At 48.3% G+C, this 17,262-nt stretch overlaps 11 protein-coding genes across 11 annotated transcripts; 7 read left to right on the top strand and 4 right to left on the bottom strand.

The window, feature by feature from the left end:
- Positions 1-472: 472 nt before the first annotated feature.
- On the top strand, positions 473-1,624 carry MGL_2125 (uncharacterized protein; the record flags this gene model as incomplete). The annotated part of the gene is made up of 1 exon (XM_001731074.1): positions 473-1,624. One exon carries the CDS (start codon positions 473-475, stop codon positions 1,622-1,624), a length of 1,152 nt encoding a protein of 383 aa, XP_001731126.1.
- A 1,117-nt stretch (positions 1,625-2,741) lies between these two features.
- Positions 2,742-3,407, top strand: MGL_2124 (uncharacterized protein; the record flags this gene model as incomplete). The annotated part of the gene is made up of 1 exon (XM_001731073.1): positions 2,742-3,407. One exon carries the CDS (start codon positions 2,742-2,744, stop codon positions 3,405-3,407), a length of 666 nt encoding a protein of 221 aa, XP_001731125.1.
- Positions 3,408-3,942: 535 nt separating this feature from the next.
- MGL_2123 (uncharacterized protein) lies at positions 3,943-6,316 on the top strand (the record flags this gene model as incomplete). Its single annotated transcript, XM_001731072.1, is given in 2 exon segments — positions 3,943-5,118; positions 5,120-6,316. Coding segments are annotated over 2 exon segments (2,373 nt in total).
- Positions 6,317-6,929: 613 nt separating this feature from the next.
- On the bottom strand, positions 6,930-7,982 carry MGL_2122 (uncharacterized protein; the record flags this gene model as incomplete). Its single annotated transcript, XM_001731071.1, has 3 exons — positions 6,930-6,957; positions 7,012-7,090; positions 7,127-7,982. The coding sequence occupies 3 exons, from the start codon at positions 7,980-7,982 to the stop codon at positions 6,930-6,932; spliced, it is 963 nt and encodes a 320-aa protein (XP_001731123.1).
- A 173-nt stretch (positions 7,983-8,155) lies between these two features.
- MGL_2121 (uncharacterized protein) lies at positions 8,156-8,876 on the top strand (the record flags this gene model as incomplete). The annotated part of the gene is made up of 2 exons (XM_001731070.1): positions 8,156-8,411; positions 8,440-8,876. 2 exons carry the CDS (start codon positions 8,156-8,158, stop codon positions 8,874-8,876), a joined length of 693 nt encoding a protein of 230 aa, XP_001731122.1.
- A 116-nt stretch (positions 8,877-8,992) lies between these two features.
- On the bottom strand, positions 8,993-9,979 carry MGL_2120 (uncharacterized protein; the record flags this gene model as incomplete). Its single annotated transcript, XM_001731069.1, has 1 exon — positions 8,993-9,979. The coding sequence occupies one exon, from the start codon at positions 9,977-9,979 to the stop codon at positions 8,993-8,995; it is 987 nt and encodes a 328-aa protein (XP_001731121.1).
- Positions 9,980-10,088: 109 nt separating this feature from the next.
- Positions 10,089-11,069, top strand: MGL_2119 (uncharacterized protein; the record flags this gene model as incomplete). Its single annotated transcript, XM_001731068.1, has 1 exon — positions 10,089-11,069. One exon carries the CDS (start codon positions 10,089-10,091, stop codon positions 11,067-11,069), a length of 981 nt encoding a protein of 326 aa, XP_001731120.1.
- Positions 11,070-12,125: 1,056 nt separating this feature from the next.
- Positions 12,126-13,328, bottom strand: MGL_2118 (uncharacterized protein; the record flags this gene model as incomplete). Its single annotated transcript, XM_001731067.1, has 3 exons — positions 12,126-12,901; positions 12,932-13,130; positions 13,173-13,328. 3 exons carry the CDS (start codon positions 13,326-13,328, stop codon positions 12,126-12,128), a joined length of 1,131 nt encoding a protein of 376 aa, XP_001731119.1.
- Positions 13,329-14,789: 1,461 nt separating this feature from the next.
- Positions 14,790-15,214, top strand: MGL_2117 (uncharacterized protein; the record flags this gene model as incomplete). The annotated part of the gene is made up of 2 exons (XM_001731066.1): positions 14,790-14,822; positions 14,951-15,214. 2 exons carry the CDS (start codon positions 14,790-14,792, stop codon positions 15,212-15,214), a joined length of 297 nt encoding a protein of 98 aa, XP_001731118.1.
- Positions 15,215-15,280: 66 nt separating this feature from the next.
- On the bottom strand, positions 15,281-15,703 carry MGL_2116 (uncharacterized protein; the record flags this gene model as incomplete). The annotated part of the gene is made up of 1 exon (XM_001731065.1): positions 15,281-15,703. The coding sequence occupies one exon, from the start codon at positions 15,701-15,703 to the stop codon at positions 15,281-15,283; it is 423 nt and encodes a 140-aa protein (XP_001731117.1).
- A 187-nt stretch (positions 15,704-15,890) lies between these two features.
- Positions 15,891-17,234, top strand: MGL_2115 (uncharacterized protein; the record flags this gene model as incomplete). The annotated part of the gene is made up of 1 exon (XM_001731064.1): positions 15,891-17,234. One exon carries the CDS (start codon positions 15,891-15,893, stop codon positions 17,232-17,234), a length of 1,344 nt encoding a protein of 447 aa, XP_001731116.1.
- Positions 17,235-17,262: the final 28 nt, after the last annotated feature.

Below are 17,262 nucleotides of genomic sequence, written 5' to 3'. Positions count from 1 at the left end.
GAAATGTACCTTGCACCGAGGCGTTGGCCCGATGCATATAAACCTTTTCACCTGTTTTAAGTTGCGTAAAAGTCGCGACCCCAAGATTGATTCACCGCTTTTGAAGGTATGGAGAAACAGGTCTCAGATTCAGATCGTCGGCGTTACCCATGCATTTAGACATTTACTCAGCCCAACCAGAATGAGTCAAACATATATTATCGGGGTCTGAGTTTTGAACGCCCGCTTACGTACACGGACGTCGTAGCTGTCAGTCGAGCAACTTGCAACGCCATCCAACGTTGTCAAAATTCCGATTCGCATCTTCGGAAATACAACAAATGCCTCTTCTCATGGCGTTGGCCGGCGAAATTTCCGTACAATCTTTTTTCTCTCCCCTTGATCACATATAAACCGATGCGCTCAGGGAATCTAGGAACGCAGCTGCCTCGCTTTGCAAATCACTGGCTCAGTTCAATTAAGGCACCCTCTCATGTTTCGTTCTTTCAAGGTTGTGGCTCTTCTCGCGATTGCTTTCAGCCATGCATTCGCATCAGTGTATGCTGGATATACACTTGAACTGAAGCGTGATTCAGGATCTATGAAGCACAATCCAGACAATCATAAAGCATTGATGGATAGCATTGTGGCCAAGTATACTAAGAATGCGATGAACTATCATCGGAATACAGGCAAACATGCACGATCTGTGAATGCTTCGAAATTGATGAAGCGTTCCGGGAACACGGCTTCACTTGATATGCTCAGATGGAATTGGAATGTCGAGCTTGAATTTGGATCGAACAGGCAGAAACTTTACGTCAAATTCGACACGGGTTCGTCTGATGTGGTGATGGACGGCCGGGGTTACGATCCCTCATCTTCCTCTACTTCTGAAGACCAGCACACAACGTTCAATGCTAATTATGTTAGTGCCAATGCTGGGGGGAAAGTTTACAAAGACGTCATCGCAATGGCAGGCATTCAGGCGAAGGACGTTACAATTAGTGTGTCTAATGATGACTTCCTTACAATGAATAAGGACGCCGGTATCGTGGGTCTCTCATGGCCTTTGTTAAGCTCTTACAACTCGTCTGAGCCAACTTTCTACGAGGCATTCCAGCGACAGAAACTTCTCAAAAGTAACGTGTATCAATTTACGTTGAAGGCAGACTCCACCTCGTATCTTGACGTCGGACAAATTGACACGTCAAAGTTTTCGGGAAGCCTCGGCTGGGTCAATGTAAGTCCTAGCGATGGTTATTGGAGCACAGATATTGGTATCAATGGCAATGACTGCTCCGGTATTATCGACACAGGCACAACCATTATTGTTGCTGGCAATGACAAGTTGAAGAATCTTCTCAGTAAGCTTGACGGTGTGACTGTCAAACAGGACGATGATGGAAATTACCAGGGCTGGTTCAATTGCAACAGCCCTCCCGAAATCAAATTCAGTGTGGCAGGCAAGCAATTCACGATGCCGGAAGCGATCATGAAGTATCAGCAAAGTGGTAACGAATGCCGCCTTCCGATGAATGGAATGGATGGCTTTTCCGATTGGATTTTTGGAACCCCTTTCATGGAAATGGCATCCGTTGTGTTTGATTTTGATAACGCACGTCTTGGATTTGCTTCACAGTAAAGGTGGCACCTCATCTTGTCAAACAACGTGATCTGAATCATTCCTTCCACACAACACTCTTTAATACGTTTAGCATGTCTTCAATGACTATATATCGCACCATCAAATATCTTCTGTACATTAGTTATCCAAATTAGATGTATATACGGTGAATTGAACTGTTGATGACATTTAACTCAAGGTTCTTAAACTTTACATCAATTATGATTTGGCAGGCGCGCGAGCGAGCGATCATGTCAATCACCTATGCATAGTGGCCTTACGCACTCAGACTCTGCACAACTTCATTGCATTTTATTGTTGCTACACTCGATTTTCGCGCGCGCTCTACTAGTGCACTTGGGTGACAACGTCAATTTCTAGTTCTACATATTGGTAACAAACACACTAGATTATCCCATGACTTTTGTAGGATCTACATGATATAAAGGGCAATTTCACGTGATTTGGATGGGTGATTTGTCTGAGCAACTTGAGACGTGTCTATACAATCCTGATTAAGCTTGATCTTTTTGGCGCATACATTTTAACACCAATGGATGTTTTCCACACACTACCCTGCTGCCCTCTAAATGATTTACGGGAAGGTCCCTAGAGATCTGTCCAATCATATGTCGCGAAAATGAGCAATTTACGGAGAACAAGGAGTAAATAACCAAATGCGAGTGATATGCATGCAAGTGCAACTGTGATCTTCACCTTTTCGTATTTTGGTAAGACATCCCCCATGAGCACGTGCTATCTCGAGTTGCCCAGCTGAGCAAGATATAAGGCGGTCTCCGATACACTGGATAGATCAGCGAGTACCCAAGCATGGTTTTTGTTGCGCGCTCGATCGCCCTTGTTGCTCTCCTTGCGGGTATTGTGCAGGCTACCCAACCGATCAAGTCCAACCGGACGATCCTCTTCCATTGTATGTTACCACTATCTAGCTGACCGCGAAGCGCATAATGACTATAAGCACGATCGTCCAGTGTACGATGCTTTTGACCATGGTGTCTACAGCTATGAGTCGGATGTTTGGTACGATGGACATACTAAGGACTTTTACGTCGCTCATACTGCTCTCGGCATTAACCACGCCAAGACATTTAAGACAGTTACACTCGACAAGGTTATGAAGATTCTGGAAGGCAAATATTCGGATGACTACCCATCGTCTAATCCTCAAAAATTCTTGGATGACCCCGACAATAAACCTACTTCTCATCCAGACTGGTACAAGTACTACTCTGAAGGTTTCGGCGGCGTTCGTCCTCTGCAGCTCCTTCTGGAAATCAAGTCTGACGATGCAGAACTTTCCGTCTTGAAATTGGCGAAACAGTTAGAGCCGCTTCGTGAGCGCGGCTGGCTCACTAAGTACAAGGACGGGAAGATCCACTATGGTCCAGTGATTGTAGTCGGCACAGGCGGCACGCCATTCGACCAAATTGCTACTAGCTCTAATCGTGACCTTTTCCTCGATTGTCCGGCAAACGGTATTGATGGAACACACTACATTTGGGGTCACACATACACGTACAACTCGACGCTTTGCCCACTGGCGTCGTCAGGCTATTCTGACGTCAAGCATGCTAATCATGGCATTCTTCCTCCCCGTAAGTCAGCCATCACCCAATTCCACAAGGTCATCGAGACTTCTCACCACCACGGTGCAACAACACGCTTTTATGGCATTCTCGATCTACCGTCCAGGATTGAAGACTTCAACATGTTGATTCAACAGGGCTCAGACTGGCTTAACATTGACGACCTGAATGACGCAAAGCGTTATTCGCACTAATTCAATAGACGTTTTTAATAATCTGTTGTCACGTGGTCGCACGCACCACACTTGTTGAAATTAGCAGCAAAGGGGACATTGTATCTTGGTCGATCGGTAATTTTGTGATTGTAACAAGTCACTTGTTGCGCCTACTTCACAACATATCAAATATAGCTGTGGTTATCGCCGCTTTCATTCTGGTTTTCACACGTCCGCGCCTACTAGTAGAAGCGGGTAAGTATGGATGAGGGGCAGTCAAGTTTAGGCGCTGGTTCAGATGGCTGGACTTCGCGAACGGATCCGGAGTCTGCTGGCGACTTTCCCCAGAACGGCCACACAAGCCGCGATACTATCGGGGACACTCATGACGACGTGAACTTGCGTAAGACTGCTTTGTCCGGAAGGCCACGACCTCCAGCTGTGCCTAAAATGGAAGAGATACCCCTAGTGACTGATGAGACCGGTGAGCGAGTTCGTGAGAGCTTTGGCGCATTTTTGGAAAGGTTCGTAAATCAAGGTTGCTCACGCACGCTTGCCGCTTATCACCAGATACATGGCAGATCGGCCTTCTCAGTCAGAATCCATCTATGTTGAACAACTCTTTGCCATGCGAGATTATGGTCGTACAACGCTGTACGTCGATTTTCGACATATTCTCGATTACGATGAAGTCCTTGCACGTGCCATAAGCGAACAATATTACAGATTTTTGCCTTATCTCCGGCGCGCGCTAATTGAGTGTGTGAGTGTATACATCCCGGGCTACCTTTACTTAAATGCGCACATGGCTTCAACGGCCTCCTCAGGCCTCGTCACTCGCGATTTCTCACTCTCATTCCACAACCTTCCCATTGTATCAGGCATTCGGTCCTTACATACGGATAAGGTTGGCCGTCTGCTTGCTGTAAGTGGGACGGTCACACGTACCTCCGAAGTACGCCCTGAACTCATTGTTGGGACATTTACATGCGTCGAATGCAAGACGAGTATACCCGATGTCGAACAACAATTCCGATACACTGAGCCCATCATGTGCCGGAATCCCATGTGTCAAAACCGGACACAATGGGAATTGGATGTGGAAAAAAGTCGCTTTTGTGACTGGCAAAAAGTACGCATCCAAGAAAATGCAAATGAAATCCCCACTGGTAGCATGCCTCGCAGCATTGACGTGATTTTGCGCTCAGAAATTGTCGAGCGCGCCAAAGCCGGGGACCGCTGCATTTTTACCGGCACTTGTATCGTATTGCCAGATGTGTCCCAGATGGGCGTTCCTGGTGTAAATGCGCAAATTCAACGTCAAACTCAGCCTGGCAGTGCTGTAGAGGGTATCGCGAATCAGGGTGTCACGGGTCTCAAGTCATTGGGGGTTCGCGATTTGACTTATCGTACTGCCTTTTTGGCTTGTATGGTGCAAAGTGGTGATGGTCGCTCTGACCAGAGTGCCAGTATTATGGAAGAGCAAGAGGATGCCCAAACTGTGCTCAGTGGTCTTACAGAACAGGAGCGTGAGGAATTGGAAGCTATGGTCGTCAGCACGGACATTTATCCACGACTTGTTCGCAGCATGGCGCCCACCATGTATGGACACGAAATTATAAAAAAAGGTATTCTATTGCAGTTAATGGGAGGTGTGCACAAACAGACAAAAGATGGGATAAATCTTCGCGGCGATATCAATATATGTATCGTAGGCGATCCCAGTACAAGCAAGTCCCAGTTCACTAAAGTATGTCGTTGGATTTTTACCGCGCGCCGTCTATACGTCTGGCAAGGCCTCGTCTGCAGCTGGTTTGACGGCAGCGGTGGTTCGAGATGAAGAGACGGGCGAATTCACAATCGAGGCTGGTGCTTTGATGCTTGCAGACAATGGCATTTGTGCAATCGATGAGTTTGACAAGATGGACCTGTCTGATCAAGTGGCCATTCACGAAGCCATGGAGCAACAAACCATCTCTATCGCCAAAGCTGGCATTCAAGCCACTTTAAATGCACGCACGTCTATTCTTGCAGCAGCCAACCCGATGGGTGGTCGATACAACCGGAAACAAACATTGCGTGCCAATGTTGCTATGAGTGCCCCCATCATGTCCCGATTCGACTTATTTTTTGTTGTACTTGACGAATGCAACGAAGCTGTTGACTGGAACATAGCACAACACATCGTGAATATTCATCGTTTCCGCGATGCTGCTATTGCCCCGGAATTTTCAACTGAAGCTCTGCAGCGTTACATCCGGTACGCTCGCACATTCCAGCCGAAATTGACTCCAGAAGCAAGTGATGTGTTGGTGGAAAAGTATCTGCACTTGCGTCAAGATGACTCTGGTGGTTCTGTGGGTCGTAATTCATACCGCGTCACTGTTCGTCAATTGGAAAGTATTATTCGATTGTCAGAAGCCATCGCTCGTGCAAATTGCCGGTCTGATATTACGCCTGCTTTCGTACGCGAAGCCTATTCTTTGTTGAGGCAATCCATTATTCATGTCGAGAAGGACGACATTGCCATCGATGCTGTCGACGAAGAGCCCGCAGCGGCTGATGCAACAACGCCAGCGGCTCGTCCCATGACTCCAGCAGGTGTGGACAATGGTCAAGCAGCACCCACTAGACGAAGCATCACGTATGACAGATACATGGAACTCGTCAACCAGCTTGTCCTCAAAGTTAATACGGTGGAACGCGATACGTCACAGGGCATATCTCGGGAAGCCCTGGCACAATGGTACCTCGAGGCCCATGAGAACGAAATTGAATCCGTGCAGCAACTCCACGAAGAGTCAGATCTGATCTCGCGCGTGATCTCCAAACTAGTCAAAGATGGATATTTAGTGAGCCTTCCTGTTGATGATGCTGAGCGCGTGCTTGGCGGGCCAGAGCAAGTGCTTATGGTGCATCCACAGGTGGATGTTGATAGTCTTCAGTAGATGGTGGGGCATGTGTGTACTTATTAGTCATCTTTCCTCCATGGCCACCGTTAATCGTAGTGACACTCGCGGCAGCATAGCCTGCACAGTCAGGACCTTGCCAAATGAACGCATAGCGACGTCCTTCAAAGATTGCAACGTTCGGCTAGAATTTTTTCCTGCCCAGCGAATACTGGAGAGCCGAGGAACATGTGTTATTTCTTCACGTCGTGTAAGCACATTGTACTAACACGCTAGCTTGTTTTCGTGAGCCATACGCTCCATAATGAACTTGATTCTCTGAGCGTGCCTCTTGAAAAGCTTAGTACAGGAAAATATGTCGTACCTATACTTTGGGCGCCTTACTGGCAAGCCACTATTGCTCACTTTACTGATGGTTCGCGTGATCACGGGCAAATCACTATACATTTCTTGGAAGGGAGCGGCGCATCTTTTCAACAAACAATCCGGCGTGCCCAAGACGCTCGGTTCGTCGAGAGACAATCTAGTGACTATTTACGTACGTACTTCTATGGTCTCATCATCGTGCAGCTCGATATGAAGAGCAGGGTATCATCAACAACGTGCAAAACCAGGAAGAGGTGAACGAGGGGCATTTGCTACCGCCACCTTCCTACGACGATGCAACATAGCAATAGAGCCTGCATACGCGCAGTTCAATAACTGAGTAAGCCCAACTGATACCCAATACGTACGGCTTGAATCTGAATGAAGCTTTGCGTTGGGCAATCTTTTTCTTGTCGGCCTCGAACTGCGCTCGTAGCGACGCAAATTCTATAATCTGGTCAGTCAAAATCCATCCGGACGTACGCTGTCTCTTCTTCTCGCGGAACTGGAACCGATAAAAATCTGTAAGCTCCTTTGACTTTTTCTTTTCCGGGTGTTGGCGCAGCTCTTCTTCAAATTCTGGGGTAATCGCGGCAAATGTATTGTCTTCGCCGCCTGAACGACCATACTTGTTTCCTCTTTGAACAATCACAAAACCGTCTTCATCAAGTAGTTCGCCATTTTCGCCCATGCTCGCTGCTTTGATGCCGACACCTAAACTTGTTGTGGTATCACCGCGTGCGCGCTGCTCCATAAGCCATTGAGGATGTGAACGGATCCATGAGTACCGGGCAATAGCAGAATCTGCATGTTTCTTAATTGCTTCGTGTGGTGGACGATGTCGACGGAATCGTTCAATCAGATAAGAAACCCCAATAAGACGCTCATCTTTGCCGCGAGACAGCTTCCATACATGAGGCTTGTTTTCAAAACGTTTCGGTAACCGAATCGCACGTTCGAGTGACGTCGTATCAAGAAACACGACATGTGCACTCGAACTCGATCCCAGCAAGCGATCAGTGGGTTCCAGTGACGGCAAAGGTTCCACGTCAGGTGGTCCCGTACCCTGCTTAGGTCTGGGGGCGGGCACTGTAGCGTCTTCTCCTTTTGAATCGAGAACATTGTGCAAATAAATAGATTCTACAGACCCTGCTTTGCGAAACAGGTCGCGCAACGTTTTGCTCGTCGTATCTGGCGGCACATTTACAACAAACAGTGTGCGATTGATAGGGTACGTCGCATCATCATTCGAACTTGCATGAATTTTGATATACATGTAGTGAACAGTATCATTTTCATACGACACGGGAAGCGCTGTGAACCCGCTCATTTCCTGCATGACGATGCAGCCTAGATCCGCCCGACGAAAAAAGCCTGGGTCAAAGATCGTGACGCACTAGAGAAAAAATTTTTTGAGGCGGCAACTAACTCAGCAATGATACACACTCGCATTAAATTATTACCTACGTCCAAGACATGCCATGATTAACATCTTTCCGCCCAAGCATCACCATGTGGACACGTACAGCGCTCGTTCGCACAGTCGGCAGGCTGCGTACGCGCTCCTTGCACACGAGCGCAACATGTTTTACGGAAGATATATCGAAAGATATGGACTACGTACTGACGCAAGATACGATGCCGCTCTCTCAATTGCCAGAATACCGCTTTGATGACATTTCAACCATCGGTCATTTGCGACTACAGAAAGAGCGGCAAATGCTTAAATATTATCGAGTGATGGCAAACGAGTTTCCAAAGCTCAAAGGTGTGTATTGGTTTGACTTACATATAAGAATTACATGAGCCCTTTATCCCACCATCACCATCTTCTTTCCTTACCATGAAATTCACTCACTACCAGGGTGAAGCACACCCCGACACTCGAAAGGTTGTACTCACATTTCATATCAAGGATTTATTTAATGGGGAGGTGCTCTCTACGCCGTTGTCCAAACACAAGTTCTTACTTCTGGCTGGGCCACGTTGGCAACCTCCAAATGCTTCCTTTGTTGAGCGCTGGAACACAGCTTTATCAAAAGGCGAAAACTTCCTCAGCGATATTTGTCAAAAGGAAGATGATCTAGGTTCTGTGAAGATTGCATCAAATTCCATGCCGCACGAGTCTCAGAACATGAAATGGTGTAGTGATGTGTTGGACCGCATGGTATCTGAAGCGAATGTACGTGTAAAATCTCTTTTGTATACGCGTATTCTTACAATTACAGGCTAAACCTACCTATTCAGACGTGCCACTTGATGTCCGTCCTTACATCGCTTCCAATGCTCGGGGCGGCCGCACACCTCGACCATCCAAGAGCGATTTTCCTAAAGAGTGGCTTCCGTAGCCTAGCGAGACCATGCTAGGCATGACACCGTCAGCCAATGATTACGCTCATATATCGGCTCATCATCTTCTCCCTCATTACCCCGATGGAGCAAAAACGGTCGCCGACCACCTGTGAGACTTGGTGATTGGTTCTCGTCCCACGTCCCACCTACTTCGAGTTCCAGGACGTGTTCACTACCTTCCAGTGATGTGCTTTGTTTTTCGTTCGTGCAACTTGGCCACATGTCTTGGTTAGGTAGAGGCACTAGAACGAATCCTGCGGCGATAGCAAGCCGGAAGAATTGAATAAGCACGCGCCGTCCAGTATGGAGTCCCGCTACCATATAGATCCGCGCGTCCTGTGACTTCGAAAGCAGATTCTTGATAGAGCGTAACAAAATGTCATGTGAAAAGCGCTCCCAAACACAGTCAGCGAGTAAGATCACATCAAAGTGCGTATGGTTTGGTGGTAACAAGTCTAATACATCATCCATGGCATGGCCCCAAGAGTGACCCGCTGCAACAATAGGCGCCATTCTCCTGTTGGGATTGGCATCTCTAGTAAATTTGACATTTGAACGTAGTGCACCTACAATCGCATCATCATCATAGTCTGTGACAACGACTTTTAGTGGCGCTGAGCTTAATGCTGCCGTTAAGCTTGGAAGTCCTGTCCCGGCCCCGAGCTCCAACACACACTTGTCTGAAAGATCCACGCATTTTGTATAGATAGCGTCTGCAAGTAACATGCCCGCTCGCCACTGTCTATGCGCAAACAACATGTAAATGTTGGTGTCAGGCACCATGATAGGGATAGCAGGGGGTGACTCTGTGTTGCCCTTCATCAAATTCAAGCACTTCGGGTAAAATACAAAACGAGATCCAGGATATCCAAACGATGGATGGAATTCATTTCTGTTGCAAGATGTCCTCTTATCATCGTCTACATCAACCATTCTTCCTTCCGTCAGCACACAAGGCCTGCGTTTGGGATCCAGAAAATGCATAATTGTGAAAATAAGGCCTCATGACTAAAAGTTGACAGACAGACAGACGGCCTGTGGGTAGACTTGGCGACTGGCATAATCGCATCTCTCCCTTTGTCTGTCTGGCGTGATGATGGTCACTAGATCATTCCGCTTACCAGTGCAACTGGCCCTATCTCGGCCGCGCATGTTGCTGATCCGCTCACAGAGAGCCCCGTTCGTTTCTCGGTCGCATCCTGCACGCTCAAATGCTACCAACCCACCACCTCCGCCACCCCAGAATGATTCGCCCAACTCGGGTTCGCCTTCAGATCTGGATGCAAAAAAGTCGGATGCTCCTTTCAAGAAGGGGATTCAACTCGACATTGATGCATCTTCTCTCGTAGATGCTCAGTCTATATCAGCCCCGTCCGGCGAAGATGGTCAAGATGGCTCTAGCACGCAGCGCACCAATGCGAAAGCGCGATCTGACTCAAATTCAAACCAGTCGGACTTTGGCCAACGCATCATGACACAGGGTGCCATTATTGGTTGTATTCTTCTCGCTGGATATGGTGTATGGATGTTAGGCCGTGATCTTGATGAACGTGAGCATGAAGTCTTCCATGATAAGGAGGGTGTAAACTCATTCTTCGGCCGCCTTAAACTCCGGTACGATGTCATGCGAGAGGGTGTGAATAAGCCCGTATGGGACCATCTCTTGCCCGATCCTCTTCCGTATCCATACTCACGCCCATACACGCTTGTGTTGGATCTCGATCAACTTCTTGTTGCTTCGTCCTGGAGTACCTCACACGGTTGGCGCACAGCGAAACGCCCCGGACTTGATTACTTCTTGGGCTACCTTTCGCAGTGGTATGAAATTGTTCTTTTCACCACACAGCCCTTCTATGTTGTCGAAAAGATTATTGAGAAACTTGACCCTGACCGCCGCTATATCGCATACCAGCTTTTCCGCGAAAGCTGCCGCCAGTCCGACGGCAAGCTGGTCAAGGATATCCGCCACTTGAATCGCGATCCGAAGAAGGTCATTATGTTGGACATCAATCCTGAACATGTCTCATTGCAGCCTGAAAATGCGATTGTGCTAGAGCCCTTGGAAGGGCGATAAGCATGACCGTGATTTGCTTGGTCTGATTCCTTTCCTCGATGCTATTGGAATTTACGGCGTTGATGATGTTCGCAAGACTCTCCAGGCATACCAAGGAAGGCACATTCCCACCGCGTATGCTGAGAGCGAAGCTCTTCTCAAGAAACGCTATGAAGACGAATGGCACGCTAAGAAAGAACGTATGGGCGGTCTTTCGAGCCTCTTTGGCAGCGTCACTAGCGGTCAGTCTATGAATGAACCTCCCAAAACATTCTTAGAACAGGAGCGTAAGCGTTTCTTGCAGGGCTATTTGGAGGACCAAAAGTTCTGGCTTGAAAATGGGGAGAAGTTGCGGAAGCAGATGCAGGAGGAACAAGAGAAGCAGTTGCGTGAAATGAAAATGAATGCTTGGGAGGGTGTCACACGGATTTTCTCGGGCGCTCCTCCGCCGCCGGAGCATCACCAGCCACCTCCAGGTGAACAACCGGCAACGCCGTAAACGATGACACCTTAGCTTATGCCAGTCCAAAAATACTCGAGAACGCGGTAGTATGCAGACAAGTAGATGACTAATCAGAAATTTGCAGGTTCGTCGCTGCCAGACCTGTTTGCTGTGTCTGATCGAACTTACCATAGTCGTGTCCTGATCTTTTGCTGCAAAGCCCAGCACTAGCAGCCAATGTCCGGAGCGGTCCAGGAAGTAAGAAGGTGCTTGCTCAAGCTTGCCCAATCATGGCCAAAAGATCCCCTCCGTCCTAACATGGACTTTGGCGAGGCTATTCGACGCGCAACTGAAGCTGAACTCTCTGGCCCGGAAGCCAAGCGCCATCTCGCCGAATCGCGCAAATCTCTCGCCGCACTGGAGAGAATTCGCAGCAGTGAAAGCTTGCGTGAGGTATGTATACTCGAGCATCTAACTGAGAAAAAGTACCCTACACCACGAAACATCTTGCAGCCGGCCTCGTCCCCGTCACACTATACACAACTCGTTGAGGCCATGAACCGTGTATCGCGCGGACAATCAGTCGCCCCGACTTTTGTTCAGCGTTTGCGTCACTTTTTCGGACTTCCTGTAAATTAGATCTGTGCACACAAGCCAAGTCCCTCTTGTTCCTTGACCGTATACAAAAGACGTCCTGTCTGCAAACCATGTTCCAGGTTTCGTAGACACACAGCTTCCATATCCGTTTGTGTTTGCAATGTAAGCGTTCCGACATGTGGCAAAAGCAAAGCTTTACTTGTAGATAGACGCATGAGTCCAGGGTGAATTTCCGGCTCTTTTTCGTACACATCGAGTCCTGCTCCGGCAATTACGCCCCGATCAAGAGCATCGACAAGCGCGGCTTCGTCTACAATAGGGCCGCGTGCCGTGTTAATCAAAATAGCATGCGATGGCATACGCGCCAACTGCGCGGCACCAATAAGATGGTGTGTTTGTGGGGTAAGTGGGCAATGCAGACTGACCACATCGCTTTGGCCCAAAAGCGAATCGAGCGAGAGCGCATACTCCATGCGTTTCCCCTCTGGCATACCTTGCATTTCAAGCTCCTCACTTAGCCGTGTCCGGTTGTGATACACAATATGCATACCTAAGGCATGCGCAGCCTTACGTGCAAGAGTACGCCCAATTCCGCCCGCACCAACAATACCAAGCGTTAGTCCTTCTGGATCACTGGCGTCTCGGAACGAAAACTGTGAATTAAATTTTCCCGCCTGCATTTGCCCAATAGCTCGTGGAAACTGGCGCAGGGCTCCAAGGAGCAAAAAGAGCGCCGTGTCTGCGGTGGCCTCATTGACCACGGTCGGCACGTTGGCCACTTGAATCCCACGTTCGGTAAGTGCAGGAATATCAACTGAACGTTAGAAACATGCTTCAAACGTACGCTGATCGTAGCCTGATCCATTGTGCACAATGAACTTCAACGAATCAGGCAGCGCTCTGACAAGCTCAGGGTCAAAGCGACCAGAAATACGAATTGATCTTGCGCCACCAAAATGTCGATACATGCCACGCACATTTGCGAATGGACCTCCCGGAGCAAATGCTTGTATGAGCTCTTCACGCGATTTCGTGTGATTGTACTGCGCGTCAGATCACAATGCCTGTTGAGTTTCGTCACATACCAGCAACTCCGTGTGTGCTGTGAGACGCTCCAAATCCTTCTTTGCCAATTGTACTTCATCCATTAGCAACACCTGAGGTCTTGTCGAGTAGGATGCACGCGCATACTTGAGGCACGAGACCAGCGAGCGTCGGGCCGTTCGCAATGTCAAGACCATAGTGGGTTGAGGGCAAACTTCGCTTCCTCCACGTTCGGCGGTCCGTGTGTGCTCTAATTGTACGCGCGTACATGCATGTTGGACAAGGCGCTGGAACTAGTTGTGTACGTGACCTAGCCACTTATGAAGCACCGTTATCGTGCTGGTTCATGCCTATCGTGCACTGGCTGCTGTGCCTACGCCACATACCCGTTCTCATCATGCGTGGGGTGAGGCCTATATTGACCATGAGTTAGGTTCAAGTCGGCGGGTAGGTTCTGTTCGTCGACGAGCTGCCATCGCTGAAGCCCTTCGTGTTGTGGCAGTTTGGGTACGTTGATTAAGCTTTTCTAATTCATGAGTCTGCATACCAATGTGTGCGGCCTGTGTTGGTCTATCCGCTCGTGTGGATTTTGCCGTTCATGGCTACAGCTCAATTACTGTGGCTTTTGTGGATGATGTTGCACCCACCGATGGCCTCCTATGTTATATATGCAAGTATCTTGCCTTGGATTCACAGGAACGAGGCATGGATCGATGAGATCTCACTATGGGCATTGGGCGCATGGATTTTCATTTCCAACCAGTACCGGCGGCTTTTCAACGGCTATGACCTTACACGTCGCAATGAGGGCGATAGTCAAGAGGCACTGGAGGTGGACGTGAGTTTGTGCATCCAGCCAGATGAGCGGAAAGACCAAGTCACCCCCGTCGACATCATCACTCCAAGAAAAGTCTCAACGACAGCTCCTTCAGCTTCACGACCTGTTGCCTTCCGAGTGTCCTCGACGCAACTGAGATCTGCTGAGTCTTCCTCTCCGCCATCTCCTAAGCTCTCCTCGCAAAAGCGCTATGCGCATGAAACACTGCAGAATTTGCCATCATTGTCTCGACCACGTTCCACTCGGTCTTCTCCAGTAACGTTGCTTTCAAAGAAACGTAGAAGTCATTCTCCTACTCCCGCTCCATCTTCACACGAAGTCAAAAACAAGCTTTCTACATCATCGTTCAAGCCATTACCTTCCGAGCCGCGTTCTTCAGGAAACTCATTACCCACATCCGACGCCGATGCTACAAAACACAAAGCCCTGCGTTCGTCTCGAGCTCAACCTGCACAATCTTCTCGCCGATCTGAATCAGCTTATCGCACTAGGGCATCTACGAAACCTAGCAGAATTCCCTCGTTAATCAAACAGCCTAAACGAACTTCACCAGACTCTCTTGCTGCTCAAGATCGTGCTCCCAAACGTCGCAAAGCACCGTCTCAGCAAAACAAAACCCAACAAACCTCCGTCACCTCCAAATCAACACACGCCCGACCTCCTGACACTTCGCCCGGCATCCGCACTCGTTCACAACGTGCTCGTGCACAAGCCTCCAAATCTCGTTCATAATGAGAACCAAATTCTCCACACCCTGTTTCATAATATCAATCACGCCGTCATTATGAGCGCACCTGCCTCGACCTTACCGCCTCTCGTTATGCAGCTCATCGTTGATCGTGAGCTGATAAAGGTACGTTCCATAGTGAATGATACTCTTATGGTAAAAGTCGGGTTGGACTATGGGGCCAATGATGGCTCAGGCGGCGCATGCATCGACGGCTGTATGTGACACAGCACGATACCACTAAAATAACACAGGTTCTTGTTGAGACGCACCACCGTCAAGATACCAAAGACTATATAAGCCACAATAACCTACCACACATGCACAAAATTATTCTTCAAACTCCCAAAAATGTCCCGCTGAAAGAGCTTGCCTCCCAATTATCGGCTGAATCAGACACGAGTATGCCTCCTCATTATCTCTGGATAGAACAGCCAGAAAATATCCCCACCTGCCTTGCCATCGCACCAAACAGAAAACCAACGGTACGTGGTCTGAGAATTTCTCACATCAAATAAAAGGTCTTGACAGACATATTGAAAAAATGTACATTGCTACGCAGCTAAATTGGATTTAGGTATAGGCTACTGCTGATGAAGAAGCTGATGGATCTCTCGGTCAAAAGACTCGATACGAATTGGCATCTCAGCAATATAGAACGGATTTTTCATGACATGATCCACATACAGTTCATTCGCTCGCTGCAAAATACCTGCGGCATTGGTCTGTGCAGGATATGTGAGTAACACAAGCTTAGTGCCAGTTTCCGTCATTTTCACATATATAATTAGACCATCAGCCTCTAAAACTTCGAAGCCTTGACTCGATTTATCTGGCGTAGGAATGATTCGGGAGGTGATGGCATGGATACCGTGTAATGTGCCTGCCAATATAAGGTAATCGTTGGACGTCAACTCAGGTTCTTGGTTTCGCTTATGCGGGTAATCGAAGTGTTCAGACTGGAAAACAAGACCACCAGCTTTGTTGATGATCCACAAGGATGACATACTCCGATCGAGGATCAACGTCACAAATCGAACCGTTCTTCCCCACACACGCAAAGGCCCCGTCGCCACGTATGCATCCCTAAACGTCTGAGCCAGGCCTGGGGCGTATCAGTGTGCCTCACGTGTTTAGATCACGTGATCCAATCGTTGTCGACGGCCTTTTTTTGGCAGAACGACTGATCCATCAATGCTAGGACTCACAATGCGAGCTGATCTGGTGGCCGTGCTGAGCGACACCACGCTACGTGAGCACGCGGATGAATGTTGCATCCTGATTTCTCGCGTTTTTCCTGAAGAGAAAAGAGCGGAGTGGAGCGATGCGTTGACGAAAGAGGCCTCGCTGGCCGATGAATCGTCTGATGATTCAACAGCAAAGGCTAAAGCGCGTGAAGTGGTAGCCAAATTGACGCAGTCGATACCAGGGTTGATTGAATGCACGGATCGCGAACTTGAAGGATTGTACAATCTAGTTATGGCTCTTCTTATCAAGTACTATGAAACTGAAGAAGAATCGTTCTGTAATTTGGTCATGCACTTGGTAAATGTCGTGAGCGACACTCAATCGTCTGCGGCTATGGAACGGAGTATCATCAAATATCGGATTCTTTCCAACATTTTTAATCTCTTACCAACGGCCTCTCCTCTGCGCCTTCGTGTTTTTAAAGCACTTTTAACGTTGGTATCCATGAATGGAGACATGGACTTCTTGGACATGGCTCTTCAATCTGTTCCTATTTGGCTTGCTCAATGGAACATCTCCTCTGAGGAAAAACATGAGTGTCTTTGCCACGTAGCTGACGCACTCCAATTGCCAGATTGTGGACCAGCCTACATGGATCGTGCTTACGAGTTTGAGCTCATTCATCTGCGCTTCATTTCTGGCGAACAATCACTATCGAACGAAGTGCGCTTTTCTGCGGCCGAAAATGCTATTGCCAATATTTTACGCCTTCCGAAGCTCTTTGAAATGGAAGAAGTCTTGCGCGTCGCAGATACACTGAATTTAGGAACCTCGCCAATGCTCTCTTTGCTAAGACTGATCGTCAGCGGTACTCGTGCGGACTTTGAACAATGGGCGCAATCTTCTGATGGAAAGGGTGCACTTGAGCGTCTTTCGCTTGATGCATCTGAACTGACACATAAAATGCGTCTCCTTGATTTGGCGTCCCTATGCGCACGCAGTGTGTCGTCGGAAGTGTCGTATCAAGATATGGCCCAGACGCTTGGTGTCAGTGTAGACGAAGTGGAAGCCTGGGTCATTGATGTTATTCGCGCTGGCCTTGTTTCTGGCAAGCTTTCTCAAGTGAAACGCTCTTTCCGGGTTTATCGCTCAACGTATCGGACGTTTGAAAAGTCACAATGGGAGTCGCTGGAACAACGTTTGTCACAATGGCAGCACAGCATCCAAACGCTTCTCAGGACTATGCAAAATGCTCGTACGCAGGCACCTCAAGCCTTAATGTCTGAACATCAAACCACGTCTGTTGCAACGTCCTCAGCAGAGTCTAACGATGCGCCTGCCACTGCTTAGACTCAAGCACAAAATCTGAAAGTGAGAG

This window comes from Malassezia globosa (genome assembly GCF_000181695.2).
Source record: "Malassezia globosa CBS 7966 chromosome Unknown mgl_sf_4.1, whole genome shotgun sequence".
Taxonomy (NCBI): Eukaryota; Fungi; Basidiomycota; class Malasseziomycetes; order Malasseziales; family Malasseziaceae; genus Malassezia; species Malassezia globosa.
Note: the sequence above shows the minus strand (reverse complement) of the source record. Positions and strands in the feature narration are given on the sequence as shown.